Consider the following 19,157-nt stretch of genomic DNA (forward strand, 5'->3'; position numbering starts at 1 on the left):
TCCTCTGACGACGAGTGGAGAAGCCAATCGTCTAGATATAAGTTGATGTTGATTCCCAGAAGGTGAAGCCAATTCCCTAGAGGAGCAAGGATTCATGTGAAAACTTGAGGGGCAGTCAATATATTGAAGCATAGGGCCCAGAACTGTAGTATCCTTTCCTGAAAAACGAAGCGTAGAAACTTTCGTGAGTCTAGATGAACAGGGACGTGAAACTACGCATCCTGCATATCCAGGGTGGCCAACCAGTCCCCATGTTGTACTGAGGACATGGCTGAGCAAATGGTCTCCATATGAAATTTCGTCTTCAGTACGAACATATGCAAGGTGCTGATAACCAGAATGGGCCTCCAGCCCCCAAAGGCCTTTGGAACCACGAAAAGGGGATTGTAGAAACCTTCTGAGTGGGGATCTAACACTTCTTCCACTGCTCCTTTGGAAAGAAGGAATTTGACTTCTTGAGAGAGGGCCAAAAACTTCACGGAATCTTTTGAATATGCTGTCAAGGCGATTGGAGATATAACTACAGGGGGAGTCTTTACGAAAGGAATGGAGTAGCCCTCCTTGAGAACCTTGATCACCCAAGGATCTGCTCCTCTGCTCTCCCATTCTTTCCAATAAGAAGTTTGACTCCAACTTGGGCGCGGAGGACTAACTTCTCACTTCTTGGGGTTGGATTTGAAGGAAGACCTCTTAATGGACTTTGTAAGAAGTCCCAAGTTTGATCTAGGCCGAGGCTGGTTTTAGCTTTCCCTCCACGAAAGGGCTGAGGCTGTAGAGGGGAGAATGATCTTGATGTGGAAGGCACAGGCTCCCTAGGACGTCTAGTGGACTGTGCTAACAAGTCAGTGGTAAACTTACTCTGCAAGTCTGAAAGAATCTCCTCCACTGTGTTTTGAGGAAAGAGGTGAGACCTGTCTAAAGGAGTGAATAGTAGAGCTGATTTCTGTGATGGCGAGACTCCTTTCGAGGTGAGGAACACCAGGGCTACCTCTTCTTAAGGACACCAGTAGAAAAGAGGGAGGCGAGTTCTAAAGAGCCATCTCTTATTGCTCTATCTGAGCACGAAAGAACTCCCAGCCAATGGGAGGCAAAGTCTTCAGCTAGATCAGGACAGTCTTCAATCTTCCTCGCTAGTGCCCCGATGGCCAAATCGAGGAAGCTAAATATCTCAAACACCTTAAAAATATTCTTGATAAGGTGATCCAGCTCAGCTGAGGAAAACATTATCTTGGCCACAGAAAAGGCCGTTCTACGAGTCGAATCCACCAGACCAGATAAGTCCCCTTGGGAGGGGGCAGAAACTCCCATGGAAGGAGCTTCCCTGGTGGCATAGTAAGAGTACCTCATCTTCAACAATTTGCTGGGCAGAAAAGCAAATGTTGCTTTGCCCTGTTCTCTCTTAGCGGCCAGCCAGACATGAATGTCTTTGAGAGCCTTCTTCGAGGAGGAAGGTAGAAGCAGAAGCTGGAGAAGTAGGTGAAGCAGGCACAAAGAAATCAGGAAAATTATCCAGGAGGAAACGCAGAGGAGACGAGTAAGCAGGGGAGGGAACCGTATCCTGGACAATCTCTTCCTCCTCTGAAGAGATAGGAGACAATGATTTATCCTTGGACTCTGGAGGAGAAGAGGATTTCTTCAACAAACCCATAAGCTCAGTTAATTGATGCTTGAGTGGGGCTAGAGAATCTTCCTGAACCGATGAGGAAGACGGATTAACAGAAGAAGGTGCAGCTGGGAGTTTGGCTGTTGGCACCAGAAGTTCAGGAGTTGTCGCCAGACGCTCAAGAGCGAAAGTCTGGCACGAGACGGTGGGCGTCAGGCGCTCATCAGTGGAAGTCTGGTGTGAGTTGGTGGGCGCTTGGCTCTCGGAAGAAGTCGGGCGCTTAGAACGCTTATAGTGCTCAGGACTGTCTCTCAACGAATGAAGAAGATAAGCAGGAGAATCAGGCTGGACTTGAAAACTGCAGGAAGGTTGTGGGCTAGTCTCCCTGTACCTCTTGACAGCCAGGGGAGAGGTGTCGCCAAGATCCGCATGTCTCTTGAGCAGGCAGGAAGAAACAGAGTAGCAACATGGGACCTTGCGCGGACTGGAAGTTTCCGAATATGAAGAAAGCTGATGCACTGGAACGCCTTTCCAATGGCGTTTATTCGAAGCCTGGAGCGAACAACAGGCTTGACAGAGGGGGCGACTGCCTGTGGGCAAACCCCACCAGCCTGCCTTGGACCTCCAGTATGTCTTCTCCCCAGTGCGGGGGAGCGGGGCAGTGACCTTCGTCTAGGAGCACTGATGGGACAGAGAGCCACCTCCTCAACATTCACAGCACTTTCATTTCTCACTGCACTGTCAATACTGTCACATTTTTCTCCATTAGAGATCTAATAGCTGATCCCAATTCCATAATTGTATTAGATAACACACTAAACTTCTGATCGAACCTCGAGGCTGGCAATGGCGGTAAGAGCGGAATCATGGGAACCTGAAACAGGAGTAGATGGTAAAGTAGGAGGACTTAGGATAGGAGGAGAAATAGAAGGAGTTGTAGTTCTATCATCCCCTACATTATCCAAAGGAATGGAATCTGCATTGGCCCTATTTTCAGCCCTAATGGCTGCTTTCCTCTTCCTATCTCTTTCTAATTTTTCTATATAAGATTTCAGTTTCCATTTTTTATCCTTCCAATCCTGACACTCTAAGCAAGTATTATCCTTACTATATTCTTGCCCCCTACATTTAGTACATTTTGTATGAGAATCGTATGAAAACTTAGTTAGACTAGTCCTACAACCCTCAGAACAGAAGCAAACACTGGATGAACTGGAATCCGACATTGTTAACTAAAGTAATTCTTAAAGTTAACCTGAAACAATAATTCATTAATGCTAGCAAGCCACAAAGCAACAAATCCTGAATACTTCACCAAATTTGGGCAAATAACTAGCTGAAAAGCAAAGAAGCAGCTGCATGAAAACTTCTGATGTTGACCTGAAGCCGGCAGGAAACGAATTGAGCTCTCCGCTAGGTTGTTCCCTCGAGTCCTGGATGTTGGGCGAACTCTTGTCACCTAAACACTAACGACAGTGGGGCCACCATGCAAATTTTGAATTTTTAAGCTGCTTAGGTTAGGGAACCAACAGCTATGTAACTACTAGGTAAGTTACTCATAAAAACCAGATTATAAGATTGTTATTTTCTGTATAGTTTACATCCTTGAGTTTTACATAAGCCTAGAATAGGCAGTGGACTAGAATAGGTTAAGCAAGAACTCTCTAAGAAATCCTCTATTCTTAGATTAATGTAGATTATATTACAAGCATTAACCTAAGCCATATAAAACAGTAGATTGGGTTAGTTGAACAAATTAGTTCATAGCAGTTAGTCTGAATGGCATGACAATTAGAATCAAAACTTCACATAGCCATTGCAAAAGGACTAACAGTGCATAAGTAATATAGCCATATACAGGTATGAAAACTAACCTAAACCTTAGTGGGTTTAGGTTAACATAGACATTTAATATAATGTATTACGACTACACACTTGTAATCAAGTTAACCTGTAATATGGAAACTATATGAGGAACTACAGAAGTGTCCCTCATTAAAAACAATTAATACTAACTGGCTTCTAATAACAACTTGTTTTAGATCACTAAAGGGCCGCCACTATGCAGGACCCTCAGCTCAGGTGTTCCGTAGCAAGTTGCTCGTTTTGCTCTTTGCCAGCGGGTACGGCCCATATCACCTGCCATGAGTATAGTCCCTGTAAAAGATAAGGAAAATTTACTTTGTCGCCGGATAAGTGCAAAATTTGTAGTATGCTTCTGGCAGCAAGTTTTAAAGAAGAAACAGCTCATTTTAAGCTGTCTCGATGGTCCTAAGGTTCAGTAAGGGTTAGGAAGGGGGAGTTTTATATCTTACTGGCAAAACTCCAGCAGCAGATATTTAATCCTTTCTCAGAACAAGATCTATGTTTGGGCCAAAACCCAGCAACATCAGTCCCCAGTACCTCCCAAGTTAACCACACGGAGTAAGAAGAGGAATCTTTACAAGGGGGGTGACATTCTTACTAAGGAATATGAAGTGGATATTGCCAATGAAATGGCCCTGCTGAACCCAGAAGGATCAGGGACACAACTTTCAGCTAGCCATGGGAGAAACCCTCCAGAAGGAATTCTATTTCTCATGCAGCTATCAGCGCTGAAGAGGATCTTTCTCCCAAAAAGGGATACTAGGATCCACCTAACTCTGGCTGAAATGACTACATTTTCAGAGGGGTATAGTAACATACCCAAGACTTCTGCCCCTTGGTTAACAGGCAGTTACAATTCAGTTGCTGAAGCTCAGTGAGGTTGCTCAATTCCCCAAAAGGGATACAGTAAGCCCCCCCTATTTGCGGTCTCACTATTCACAGACTCACTTATTCGCGGATTTCTCTTTGGAGTGTATCTACCCACCATTCGCGGAAAATTTGCTCATTCGCGGTACTTTTCACTGAGAAATATTCACTAATTACTTTATTTTCATATCATTTTCGTGACTAAATGCACTTTTTGTGATAAACCTACTAAAATACTCAGGTATAAGCACTTTTGGAGTTTTTTTGTGTTTAAACTATCAAAATAGGCAATTCTAAGTGTTTTTAGAGGGATTTTAAGTATTTGCGGATTTTAGCTATTCGCGGCGGGGGTGGGTGCTACACATCCCCCACAAATACAGGGGGTTTACCGTACATAGTTTGCAGCATTTGATCAACTCCGTGAGGAAATTATGAGTAACATCAAAGATGTCCTTGCCACTGAACGGCAATATATAAGGGACATGATGCATGATTCCGAAAAGGAAATTAAGTCAGTTATGTACACCCCAAAGTGTAAAAGTACTGCACCCTGTAACCAAAAAGTGAGAGTAGATACAAATGCTGCCCAAACAAGGTCTAATGTTAAAATTCCAACTGGAAACAACAAAATGGCCAGTCCGGAATACAAAACTTCAGACCAAAACATAATAGGGGCTCCAATACTCACCCCTGATGATACTGACAATCCTTGGCAAGACGCCTCAATGTGCATTTTCTCGCCTAATGGTAAGTATCCAATTAAATGAGAGAAAACAATGATTGACGTTTACATATAGAACTTTGAGACAGGGCAGCATTTCCTAATACAAAATGGTGCCTGGTACCGCCTTCACCAAACATGGAGAAACTGCTAATACTGTAGACATGGTTCTTTTACCTGTGCCTATAGCATTAAAAGCTATAGAAGACACCCTTTACCAGGTCAACGAAAAATGGATCTCTACTTCCATTCTGAATAAGACCCAATTTGCTCACCAAGTAGCCCCAGCCTTCCATCGCTTCACTTTAATCATGTGAAGGCAGATTTTCAGAACTTTGTAATGACTACAAAACAAGAGACAATGGCAGAATTAAAACCATTTGCCATGGTCATTCCAGTTTCAGGAAATTCCACCAAGGAATGGGCAATGCTACAACCCCCTTTTGACAAGAAAAGAGCTCCCTTTAAATATAGCTACTGGGAGTCCCCGGTTATCGGCGATCCGGTTTTACGGCGCTTGTCTAGCGACGACAATAACCAAATTTTCGACACATATTCCTGGTTATCGGGCGGCGCTGGTTCCCGGTTACTGGCGCTGATAACTGAGGATCAGTGCTATTATCGCTGATTTCCGGTTGTCGGCGATTTTCGGGTATCATCACACTGTTGGGAATGGAACCCCGCCAATAACTGGAGACTGCCTGTACACAGCAGTTTGGGACCCCTATGAGAATAACCTCAGAGGGCACAGCCTCGGCAGAATTTCGTGCTAGGATACACTTCTTCAATATTATAACCTCTACCAATGTGCTTGAAGGTGCCACCACAAGGCTTCCAGAAGGTTCCAGAAAAATTTTGCTATTGTGGTCAAAATGTTTTATGAGAACCCTATGGGAAGCACTCTATGACTTTCTAGAGTGGTGCATAAAAGTGCGAATGGAAACACAGGAGGGCTCTAACAAGTCACTTTCCAATTTTATTTCATTATTACATTCTAACCCCTTCTGTAAACTTAACGAGCAAGCCCACCAACAGAATTGTACAGCATACGCTCTTCTGGGAAAAAAAGGGAATTCAGGAAACAAAAAACCCAAAACTTCCCTTTACCCAACCCAAAAAGGCTCACTATGATAAAAAACCCTATAAGCCTTCAGTCACTGCCAAAAGTTTTTCCTCCAAGACAGGTAGGTGGTCAGTAGGGACAACTCCCTACATAGGGACAACAACAACAGCAGCAAGGAAATCCTTTCCACAAGGTCCGAAGACCCTCTTCCTTTTAGGGGAAAAGGAAAAGCAACACCTGGAATGCCTATCAAGGGCAAAGGCAGAGGAAGAGGCTGATACCAATAGGAATTGTATGGTTGGGGATCGACTTCGATGACACCGAAGGAAATGGAAGTCTTCCCCTTGGGGACACAGCATTATTTTCAAACGGGCTAGGGGGGGAAACGGTCTCATCACTCCCCCTCTTTCAAAGGGGTTCTTCCAAAAACCAGACCCTTTTCTGGAAGATTACGTGCAGAAAGGCCCTGTTAATGGGAGCCATAGAGTAACATGAGTATATTCACCACCAAGCACATTTCTTCAGTGCCCCCAAAAAGGATTCCTCTGAATGAAGAGTGATCCTTGACCAATAAACAAGCACACTGTTTGCCAAAAGTTCAGATAACTGCCGTTGCCCAAGTATGTTCAATCATTCCAAAAGGGACTTGGACGGTTTCTATAGATATGAAAGATGCATACTGAGAGCCCAGTTAAGATTTCTATGCAAACACTTTTAAATTTTCTTGTATACCTTTTTGAAGATGAACGCCTTGCGGTTACAACAATTATGGCATACAAGGCAGCATTAATGGAACCCTTGCTTTATGGATTCAGGATTGACTCTAGTATTTTAGTTGTCACTTCCTTCTGCGGTCTTTTACTCTACAAAGACCTGCTCCTGAAAGGCTTCCAATTACTTGGTCCCTGAAGTAGGTGCTTACATTTCTATCAACCCCTCAATTCAGCAGACCGAATATATACATAACTCACATGCTACAAAAGGCGATCTTCTTGATTGCATTAGCATCAGGAGCTCGTAATAGTGAACAGGGCTCTCTTAGACTGGAACGATACATCATGCAAACAGTTGACCATTAATTATTATAGTCCCTTGGCCCATCATTCCTGGCCAAGAATAAGGATCCTTTAAGAATGAACTCTCCTATTCTAATAACAAAAACTCAATTTAGCAGACAAGACATTATGCCTGGTTGCAGCACTTAAGGTTTACCTAGAAGTCACGGCAAACATCCCAGAGAGTGTGATTCCTCTATTCCTCTACACCCTAAGAGCCTTTTGTTGGCCGAACCGGTTGAGCTTCAGACTGTCATTCGATGGGCTGGAGTTCAATTCCCGCGGCCGGCTGATGAAGAGTTAGAGGAATTTATTTCTGGTGATAGAAATTCATTTCTCGCTATAATGTGGTTCGGATTCCACAATAAGCTGTAGGTCCCGTTGCTAAGTAACCAATTGGTTCTTAGCCACGTAAAATAAGTCTAATCCTTCGGGCCAGCCCTAGGAGAGCTGTTAATCAGCTCAGTGGTCTGGTAAAACTAAGGTATACTTAACTTTTTTTCTACACCCTAAGACAAACTAACCACTCTCCCTACAAGGGCTAAGAATGATTGTACTGTCTCTAATTAAAAAGGCAAATCCACACTCCTCTCCTAGGTCACATGGTCTTCTTCAGAAACATCTCTTTCGAGGAAGACTCTGAATTTACAGGGTGGTCATCAGAGACAGTATTTTTAAAAAACATTATTGCCATGAGCTCAAACAAATCTGACTACACTATGTATCAGTAGGTGGTACGGTTAGTCCTAACCCCTAGGTACTACAGCAGAAAACTAGGGGTCCTATTGATGGTGAGTATGCTAACTATCACTGGGAGAAGGGTGACAGTACTGTAACCAAACCCAGCATGCTTAGGTAAGCCACTGTAGAACTACATCCTAAAACATAAGTTCGTGTATAGTTTCTTGTTCTTTGGTACCAAAACCTGAAGAGTATTTGGAATAAAAAATGGAGCTTGAAATTTGTGGCTTGACCTCGGACCAGAAATGATTTTTCCTTTTGGGTGCTGGGATTAAAAACTGAGAGCTTAAGCCTTTTTCGTCACCTGTCAATTTTTTTGTAAAGCTCCTCGAGGAGGAAACAAGTGACTACGCTATAAAAAACAAGTTTTGACATAGGAAAACCCTATTTTTGGTAGTTGCTGTTGAGTCCTCAAAACCCTCCCACTTTCCTGATGAAAAGGCATGGGATTTGGGCAAGGGATCATCCTGCATTGACCAACAGAAAGTAATGCTTCTTGGTCTCCACATCAGGTCTGTTGTTGACACTATGGCAGACTGCGCATGCGCATTAATCACTTGCTTTTCTAAGCATTTTTGAAGAACCTGGGTATACAGCCTTGCTGTAAAGATTTGGGAAAGTGCCCACTTATCTTTGAGTCCACTATATACTCCAAGTGCTACAGTGTTTATCACTATGACACAATACCTGGCTGCAACACCAGCTATAAGAGAATTATTTGACATTAGTTTGGTCACCCATGGAGCTCTGGTTAGACCAAGGAAGGTAACTCCTTGAGGACTTGACAGTGACTTCCAAAAATAGATTTTTCCTATGTCAAAACCTGTGTTTTGAAGGCTGCAAATACTGAGTTTCCATTCATGTCAAGTTCTACACAAGAAATCTACACTTATGCACACACAAATAATTGTCAAAGGAGCCCTTGCATTACCAATACTATTACATTATGTACTACAACATGGACTTACACCCTCCTACAACACAAACCAACAGGAAGTATGGTTGCTGCAACTGTTTCTGCTGAAATGATTGTCAAAACTGCATGAGCCATACAAGCCCTCTACTGTAATGAAAAATGTTAACGAAGACAATACTTTGTCTCTGATAAACAGAATCTGCTTTTAAATCAGCACATTTGTACAAGGCACTGCATAGAAGCAGATTGCAAACAAAGCTCATACAAAAAAGAACTGTGAATAACAAAAACATTTTTGTACAAACAATAGCAGACTGCAAACAAAACTCATACAAAAAATAACTGTGAATACCAAAAGCAATTGCACAAATAATAAACAACCACATAATACAAAAAGAAATAGCAGTAAAAAGAAATGTCACTGTAAAATGAGAGGTTTAATACATGCAGTGGGTCATGATAGATTTACAACGAATTCAGCCTTGACAAGAATATACAGTATATTTATGACCATAATGAACCCTCAACATACCAGCACATTTCAGGTATACTGTAATATTGAACAAAAATTATCCCACAGCAGGGTACCGTACAGTGTGCCCTTGCATGGCACACTGTACAAGGAACAAAAGGTTCTTTGCTGTGTATGTTCAGCCCTAGATGTGTTGCTTTCTGCATTTTAATTTTAATCCTTTCACAATCTGGTCTCTTTCCACTTAGCTGTACAACTTCTTTTGAATCGGTGGTCTCATTACAACTAATTTACAATAATAATAATATATGAAATACAATTAAAATAAATGATTACCAGCAAAAGAAAACTCCAATTTCTACTGAGAAGAAATTACTGTAATACTTACTTTTTCTTGATAAATTCATCCACTTCTTCCTGCAACGTGTTTGGTGGATATAAATTATGTAATTCATTTGCCTCAATCAGGATTTCTTCAAAAGGTAAAGTATCTGGAACCTAAAAATAAACAAGGCAAAAACCCCATGAAGGTGAAATAATCAATCCTAATTTTCGAAATATAGCAAATTCAAGATACAGTAATGTGTATTTTCCTAGATACATAGACTTGGAAACATCTGTTACAGCTTCGTAATAAGGAAACTGTTGTTAACGCTTGGTAACAAAGTGGTTAACTTGTTGCAAGTTGGTGAATGCTAGGGTTCTGCCCATTCATCTGTCTGAAACCCATTACCTCCTCCTTCAGTAAAGGATACTATACAGTGTTGGTTGATCTGGAATTATGTAAGAGGATTGGTTTTGTAAATCTGGAAAAACTACATACAGTAATACCTCGAACCTGCGTGATTCGAGTTGCGAGAATTCACAGAAACACAAACTTTTTATTGGAATCTAACCAACTGTCATACACAAGTTTTTCAGACACATGAACATTTGCGAATCCTGAGAAACCCTGCAAAACCTTCTATGCTTAATTTTTTATGTAATTTATAAGTTTTCAAGCTTTTATGTGTACATTAAATAACATTCATAATAAAAATAATCATTTCTCTCTCTCTCTCTCTCTCTTACTGAGATGAGAAAATTTTTATGATACATGTACATATGTTTATTAGTTTTGTATGATAAATTAATTGTTTATCTACCGGTAAGTACTATTTTCAAATATTAATAAGATTAAATAATAATAATACAGGCAGTCCCCGGTTAATGGCAATCCGGTTTTATGGCGCTTTGTTTAGGGAAGAAAATCGGCAATTTTCGGCACTGAAAATCGCCGATAATTGGGTATTAGCGCCGATACATCCCTAACAGAGGAGCCGATAACCGAAAATCAGTGCTTTTTGGCACTGATAAGCCCCAAAAATCAGCGAAAAAGTGCCGAAAATCACTGATTTTCAGTTAGCAGTGATTTTTGGTTATCATCACACCCTCAGAATGGAACCCCTGCCGATAACCGGGGACTGCCTGTAATAATAATAATAATAATAATAATAATAATAATAATAACAATAACAATAAATAATAATAATAACAAAACAACAAAATAATAATAATCATATAACTGTAATTACAAAATTTATATTATGTATGTGATATGTATCTTAAACAAACAAATATCATTCCCATATCTTTTGTGAACTTGCTTGAGGAAAAACCTGTCAAATATGTCTAATTTATGTGACATGATGGGGAGTGTTGCCGATAGCAGATCAATGGATTCCTATGCAATCTCTCTCCCTTTCTCTCTCTCTCTCTCTGTAATAATTCATAGATAATTTCACTCTCTTTAACGTAAGGACAACAATTCTCTCTCTCTCTCTCTCTCTCTCTCTCTCTCTCTCTCTCTCTCTCTCTCTCTCTCTCTCTCTCCATAATTTCATAAATAATTTCACTCTCTTAACCCTTTAACGCCAACTGGATGTATTTTACGTCGACAAAAGTTGTCTGTCGGGTGCCGAGTGGACGTAAAATACGTCGACTACAAAAAGTTTTTTTAAATATTCGCGGAAAAATACTTATGGGCCTCGTTTGCGAAAAACTTTAAATCACGCGCCTTGAGGGATGCTGGGAGTTCACGGATCACGCTGTTGTTTTGTTTACAAGCGTGAACCAGCTGCGCATGCGCGAATTTCTTTCTTATCCCAAAAGAAAGCATCAGCTAACTCTGCTGAAAATCTCAGAAATTCTTTAGTCACTTTGTCGTAATTTTTGCACCATTTTATATTAGCCTTTACATAAAGTTTTATATATGAATAAGTGCACAATTTCATGTAGAATACAACAAAAAATAACTCATGGTTGTAGCTTTTATAAATTTTAACATATTTTCATATAAATCACGATAAGTGCCAAAATTTCAACCTTCTGTCAACTTTGACTTGACCGAAATGGTCGAAAAATGCAATTGTAAGCTAAAACTCTTACATTCTAGTAATATTCAATCATTTACCTTCATTTTGCAACAAACGAGAAGTCTCTAGCACAATATTTCGATCTATGGTGAATTTTTGAAAAAATCTTTTTCCTTACGTCCGCCCTAACTCTGCTAAAAATCTCAGAAACTCTTAAGTCACTTTGTCGTAATTTTTGCACGTTTTCTATTAGCCGTTACATAAGGTTTTATATATGAAAATGTGCGCAATTTCATGCAGAATACAACAAAAAATAACTCATGGTTGTAGCTTTTATCAAATTTGAAATATCTTCATATAAATCACGATAAGTGCTAAAATTTCAACCTTCGATCAACTTTGACTCGACAGAAATGGTCGAAAATGCAATTGTAAGCTAAAACTCTTACATTCTAGTAATATTCACTCATCTACCTTCATTTTGCAACAAACAAGAAGTCTCTAGCGCAATATTTCAATTTATGGTGAATTTTTAAAAAACTTTTTCCTTACGTCCACGCTAATTCTGCTGAAAATCTCAGAAATTCTTTCGTCACTTTGTCATAATTTTTGCACCGATTTCTATTAACCGTTACATAAAGTTTTATATATGAAAATGTGTGCAATTTCATGTAGAATAAAACAAAAAATAACCCATGGTTGTACCTTTATCAGTTTTGAAATATTTTCATATAAATCACGGTAAGTGCCAAAATTTCAACCTTCAGTCAACTTTGACTCGACCAAAATGGTAGAAAAATGCAATTGTAAGCTAAAACTCTTACATTCTAGTAATATTCAATCATTTCCTTAATTTTGCAACAAACGAGAAGTCTCTAGCACAATATTTTGATTTATGGTGAATTTTTGAAAAAACTTTTTCCTTAAGTCCGAGCACGCTAACTCTGCTGAAAATCTCAGAATTTCTTTAGTCACTTTGTTGTAATTTTTGCACCGTTTGCTATTAGCTGTTACATAAAGTTTTATACATGAAAATGTGCGCAATTTCATGTAGAATACAACAAAAAATAACTCATGGTTGTAGCTTTTATCAGTTTTGAAATATTTTCATATAAATCACGATAAATAGAAAAAATTCGACCTTCAGTCAACTTTAACTCAACCGAAATGGTCGAAAACTGCAATTGTAAGCTAAAATTCTTACATTCTAGTAATATTCAATCATTTACCTTCATTTTGCAACAAACGTGAAGTCTCTAAACAATATTTCGATTTATGGTGAATTTTTTAAAAAAACTTTTTTACATCCGCCGATTACTTAATTCATGCATCATTTTGTGATAATATTTTCTCTGTGTTGCTTTGATCGTTTTACAATTTGTTATATACCAAAATTATCACAATTTAGTGTACAATACAAAAAAAAAATAACTCATTACCTTTAACCGTTTTGCTCACAGCACGATTTGTATACAATTATATATGAAATTTTTTTTCGCGCTGTCATATATTCCAATATTCATATATGATAATGATATTTTTTCAGTTCTGATGGTTGCATACTAAACTTCAGGCAATGAGAAAAAAAAAGGAGCCAAAATGAACTCTTAATCTTAAAAACCAAGCGTGCTGTGATTTTTTGAAAATAACTTTCTTTCCATTTCGGCGCTAACTCTCAAACCCCGCCGGCATACAGCAGACACTTTTGTAAACAGAGGCTCGGCGTTTAAGGGTTAACGTAGGACAACAATTATCTCTATATCTCTCTCTCTCTCTCTCTCTCATTCGTAGTTAGCGTTCACACATATTTTACAACTTATTACTACTTCTCTTTACGTCTTTACCGGTACAATAGAAAATCTTAAATTGATCTAATTTTACCGGTACCGTCTATGAACTGTAAATGCTCTAGTGTGGCAAATATTCATCTTAAACAGAGAGACAACTAAGAGTTGTATTATTTCAAATAAAAACACTGTCTGTTCATGAATAAGCATTTCAGCACAAAGAGAAAGAGATGTACTAGAATAAAGTAGTTCTTATAAAAGAGGTTGAGAAGACTTCTAAAAATATATTGGTCAGAGGGGGGAAAAAGAGAACAGTATAGTAATCTTCACACTCCTATATTTTTAAGTCAACCATTTATGTCTTTTTTTGAGGGCAATATATTAAGCTAACTTTTAAATTAAATTAAAGTAACTTTAATTTCATTTAAAAGTTATCATACTACTTTGGGAAAACGATTAGGGTCATATTTAGTGTTTAACAGAAATAAGCATTTAGTAGCATTTTTTGAGACTGTGCCAAACTTATGCGAAAATTCGTTTTGCGCATGGAGTTCTGGAATCTAACCTCGAGTAAGTTCAGGGTATGGCTGTATTATCCTGAATTTGCTATATGTTTTTACAAACAATCAACTTTCAAATAGAAGACTTACTCATATGGTGGGAAGATAGTCCCTCAGAATTGCCTGGTAAAATTCTAAAAGTTAGAGGGACGTGAGGTGTGACCCTCTGCCACATCCTATGAGCCTGCACTTATAGTGAAAGACAGGAGGAATAGTTTAACACCTGCACAGAATTGTCAGATTCAAGGTAATGTACATGAACAAGGAAGAGCTGATGCATGTAATCTCCTATATAGCCTGGCATGGGATGTAGAAGCTGATAGGGCTATGTGCCAATTTATTTCACCACAGACAAAGAGAAGGACAGGGATACCTTGTCTTTCCAATATAAAAAAAATACAGGAAATAAACGTTGGTATAGCAATATCATCATCAACAAATGGGTGATAGCACTCAAGGCCCACCCTTCCCCCATCAATGAAGGAGGAGATGGAGAGAACACATTATCAAACCTAAGTCTTTGGACAGGTGTTTGATTGCATGTGTAGTTCTTCTGCATCTGCCAAACCAGTACGAACACAGGATACGCTATCCAGAGTTGGGAATGACAAAATGGAAGGGAAGAGACCTGGATTCAAGGCCTCTCTGTGCCAATCTAAGCCCAACTACGCAACTCCCTACATGAAAAAAAGGGAGATTCCATTCAAAAGGACTGAGGTTCAGAAAGGGATGTCCCAGCTAAACTTCTAGTTGGTTGGTGCTCTATAAGGAAATGATAAAGGAACAGCCACTTTACAGAAGTGACTGTGAAGATACACCACAAATGGATTTCCAGTAGTTCTAATGGAAACATACCCAACAGAGTCTAATTACCCTCTCAAATTTCAGTGAGTGGTATTAATGGGTAAAGGGAAAGAACATAGGGAATCAAGAAAGGTCATCCATTCCTGAAGCCGAGCAAAAGTAGTTGAAGGGAAAAATGGAATATCATCATCAATGCCTCCACAGCCATCTGATGCAAAGGGCCTCTGTGAAATTCCACTAATATCTTTCCTATGCTTTATCTTCCACCAATCTCCCCTCATCTCCAGCATCCATTCTCACAGTTCTCATCCAAGTACATCTGGATTTTTCAACTCTTCTTGTGCCCAAAAGAGCCTAGCTTGCACTGCCATGTTTTATTCTCCTAGAGGTTGTAAAGGACATATCAAAGTCATTGTCATCTCCCTTCCATCCATATAACAACTACATACAAAAGTCCCATGGCTTCCCTTACAGTATCATTTCTAACTCTATCCTGCCATCTATCTCCTAATCTTCTTAAATCATTATTCTCAAAATAAACAAAATCTTTATAGTTTTTGTCATACCAAGATACATGTCCATATAGCAACACATATCATACTAGACTATGTGTCATCTTACTTGTTTACAATTTAAATCTATTTGTATATTGAATAACTCATGTAGAATCTGAAGACTGCAAGAGATCTCTTCCTTTCTTCCAGTGAATGAAAGGCAAAAAACTGTCTTGAAGGCTAAAGGGAATCTTGTGAACTGGCACCAACTTGAGGGAAGAATGCCAAACTGGAAAGACAAAGCTGGCATAGATTGGCTGATTATGAAATTTAGGTCTTGCAGACCAAGCGCCAGAACCCATCAGGATTATTCAGCACCATAATGATGGTGAAAGCAACAATGAAAATGTTCCTGGATTCCCTGCAGATAAAGGGGAAGCAAAAGCTTCTTGCACAAACAATAGAATCAATTACCAATAAATGTTTGAAAATTTCTGCATTCCCCTAATCTTCTGGCAGAGAGATGGAAAGAAGACTGTTGTAATACAGGAGGGTTGAGCACATGAATACTTCCTTCTCATGGGTACAAAAGAACAAGAAAGCACTGCAAAAATGGCATGAGGTAATGGTGGTGCTGCACCTCTCTAACCGGTTCTTGAGGATCTTGAAGAAATCCCACCAAATAAAAGTTCTGATGTGTTTGGTGATGAAATATTCAAAGGGAAGCAACTAACACACCATCCTGAACTCCATACCAAAATTTCTCCAGCAGGTTGACACCCAGTGAAGACTCATCTCCAGGTAATATGTGAAATAAGTAGAGGAAAGAAGACGGACATATTTGGAGGCAAAGATTCCTCGGTGGAAGGAGGTACCAAAATCTAACCAAAGGCCACATCAGTTGTAAAAGGAGTATCTCAGTGGAAGAAGTATTCTCCATTCTCAGCAATTTTGTAATTATCCCACAACTCCCCCTTTTCTTCTTTCACCCTTTTGCCTTCCAAATTAAGGTTCAGAAGATGAAAGAAGTATACAGGTAGCAAATGAAAAACAACTTGCTCTTTAAGAGAGAGAGAGAGAGAGAGAGAGAGAGAGAGAGAGAGAGAGAGAGAGAGAGAGAGAGAGAGAGAGAGAGAGAGAGAGAGAGAGAGAGAGAGAGATATATATATATATATATATATATATATATATATATATATATATATATATATATATATATATATATATATGGAAACTACATTCCTCTGTAAAAGTCTGCCTGAAGTCATCTAGTCTTTCTTTGAAGAGGTAGTCAAGAGAGAAGACCCAACAGAAGCTGGTGAAAAATGCCAAAGGTAATATCTGGGGTTGCTTCACCTTGGTCGATTCCTCAGAGGCTGCCATATCCTGACGTGTTGTAAGTCTAGACCAGGGACCACTACCATTCTCCAGGAATAAACAAACAATGTCAGTACTTGAGGAGTGGAGACAGTGGAAAGCTTAGATCCTAACACCGCAATCCCCTCCCAAGGAGAGAGTTATTGGTATGAAAATCTTGGGGAAAAGCAAGAACAAGATGACCTGCCCAGGGGAAGTTTTCCTAGCAAAATCCACAATGGGAATGAGCCATAAACTACAACGGGAATGAGCAACAATCTCTTTATGTAAAATAGTTCCTGCCTCAAAGCAGTCTGTGCCTGACAGGGAGTCACGATGGGGATAGGAAGCAAAAGCATAAGCATTGCCGGCTTAGACATCGTGTACACCTATAAAAGGCTTACTCGGTACTGGGTGCAGGTGTAAAGGTTGAATGTGAGCCTTGCCAGAATCAGTCAGTAAGAGGGACTAGCATGTGTAGCATCTATATTACCTTTGGAAAAGATTGCCCACTGTACTGTTCCTATACATATTGTATGAGAAATGTCCACTAGACAACCTCCCAACCACAATGGAAGACCTTCCACTGTCCAGAGGAATATGCAGTAAAGTGATTGGCCCAGCATCAGAAGGATCCTATCAGGGACAGTATTAGACCTGGCCAGTGAAAAACACAGATAGTGTTATGCAAACAAAGCACAGGCCATGGTCTAGTTCAATACAAGCAGTGCCAGAAATGAGTGATATGCCGATGCAACTAAAGAGATACTTTTTTGTGTGGACATTAAAATTATGAAAAGCCTTCACCATAGATGACTAGAAAGTCCTTAGTACACAATATTCTTAACGGCACTGGGCTTAACATAGTGACCAAATTCACGCAAGATGCCCGAACAGTGCCATGGGAGTGCAATGGCATTCAATCCAGCATTCCTTTCTTTCAATAACCCCTCCTTTTACCCACTCTCTCTACTTTTAGGCTTATGGGTGCAGCCGCCACCATCTTGTGAAAGTTGCCCTGGGGCGACCCCTGCCCCGTCCAGAGAAGCATGGCCCAGGGAGATTATTCACTCTTGCTACTAGGAGCCATTTCAAGTGCAAGTCTAATCCTGCTCTACCTCACAGAGGCTGCCATTTGCCCCATGCCACATGATACCAATTCTGGGACCCCAACTCATAAAGGAGTGATCATTTTGGATATCCAAAGTAAGTCTAAACATACACAGGAATTCTGCGGCCCATTTTCCTTCGACTATATTCTGTTTTCCTTACTTTTTATCAAGAAACCTTACTAAATTTCCCAGTTGTCTCCCACGTGTATCCCTCCCTCCCTTTGTCACTAAATGTCCCATCTTAGCCCCCATACCTCTCTTAAATGCCAAAGCCTCCCACCGTTTGCATGGTTAGTTAATTTCAAGATTTGCAAGTGATACCAAGGTGTCTTGCCTGACTGTACCGTACACATGACCGCTCGAGTCGTTAGAGAAATCTTTAACCATTCGGGTGTGATATTGTAGTGAGTTAGGATAGCTCGATGATATATATTTAGGACCTTAATGCATGCTATTCATATAGTTAATTCACCACCTCTCTCTTTCAGAGGGATGTTTTATCGTGTGTGACGTAGGCCCATCTCAGTTCATACAACGTCACCTGTCTGTGCTCCACGTGTGACGAGACCATGGATTTTTACCTCTCTACAGCACAGCTGAATATTTACGATTTCATTTCATATACTGTATTAACACATGTGCCAGCTGTATAAATCTTTTGTGAACTATTGTTATTATTTGTTAAGTAAATGTAGTTATTTGTTAACTCAGTATAATTACGCCTTACAGTAACTTGACGAAGGGAAAACCAAGGTTGGTATTCCCTCTCTTTTAATTCTTCTCAGTTTTTTTTGTATTACTGTCAGCCATTTTATAGCATTTTGTTGCCCAGGCCTTGGCTAGCAAGTAACAATACCCATAGTCCACGACTATTCATACATAATGAATATCCAAAACCACAAACACTTGTGGTGGTGCATGCATAAGAACATATCCTTTCTGGGATGGGACCACTCAAATTGCAAGCATGCCCCACAGCAACCAGAATTGCTCCCCACATGCTACCAACTAATCAGTACTTAGTGAACAGGTAGAGTTTGCAACAAAATACTGTAAGATTATGGACTGTTATGAGAGCCACTGGTTCTGAAGGTGAAGGATCCTGTTTCCTACCAATCCTTGCATATCAAGAAGGATCCTGCTCTGGAGGAGAGGAGGCTGATGCAACGGCCCCCTGTGGCGGAATTCAAAACCACAAAAAAAACAGTACACAACACTCACCCTGGTCCTCGGTTGCTGGAAGATGGAGTAAAGCGCCCACGGTCGCCAACACAGCACACAAAACACACAAACCAAACCAAAACAGAAAAACACACAACTCACGAACATACAGCAACAAGAACAGCACACTAACAAGGGAAAAACAACAACTTTGCATCAGAACAC

The 19,157-nt window shown here is 39.9% G+C and overlaps 1 protein-coding gene across 3 annotated transcripts in view; it reads right to left on the reverse strand.

Annotated features, from left to right (window-relative positions):
- LOC136847458 (TBC1 domain family member 20) overlaps positions 1-19,157 on the reverse strand; it is a 118,110-nt gene that overhangs the window by 30,492 nt on the left and 68,461 nt on the right. For all 3 annotated transcript variants that reach the window (XM_067119169.1, XM_067119170.1, XM_067119171.1), the window contains exon 7: positions 9,693-9,802. In XM_067119169.1, coding sequence (XP_066975270.1) covers positions 9,693-9,802 — 110 coding nt within the window. The remainder of the gene's footprint in view (positions 1-9,692; positions 9,803-19,157) is intronic.

Source organism: Macrobrachium rosenbergii, chromosome 16 (assembly GCF_040412425.1).
Source record: "Macrobrachium rosenbergii isolate ZJJX-2024 chromosome 16, ASM4041242v1, whole genome shotgun sequence".
In the NCBI taxonomy this organism is placed as follows: domain Eukaryota; kingdom Metazoa; phylum Arthropoda; class Malacostraca; order Decapoda; family Palaemonidae; genus Macrobrachium; species Macrobrachium rosenbergii.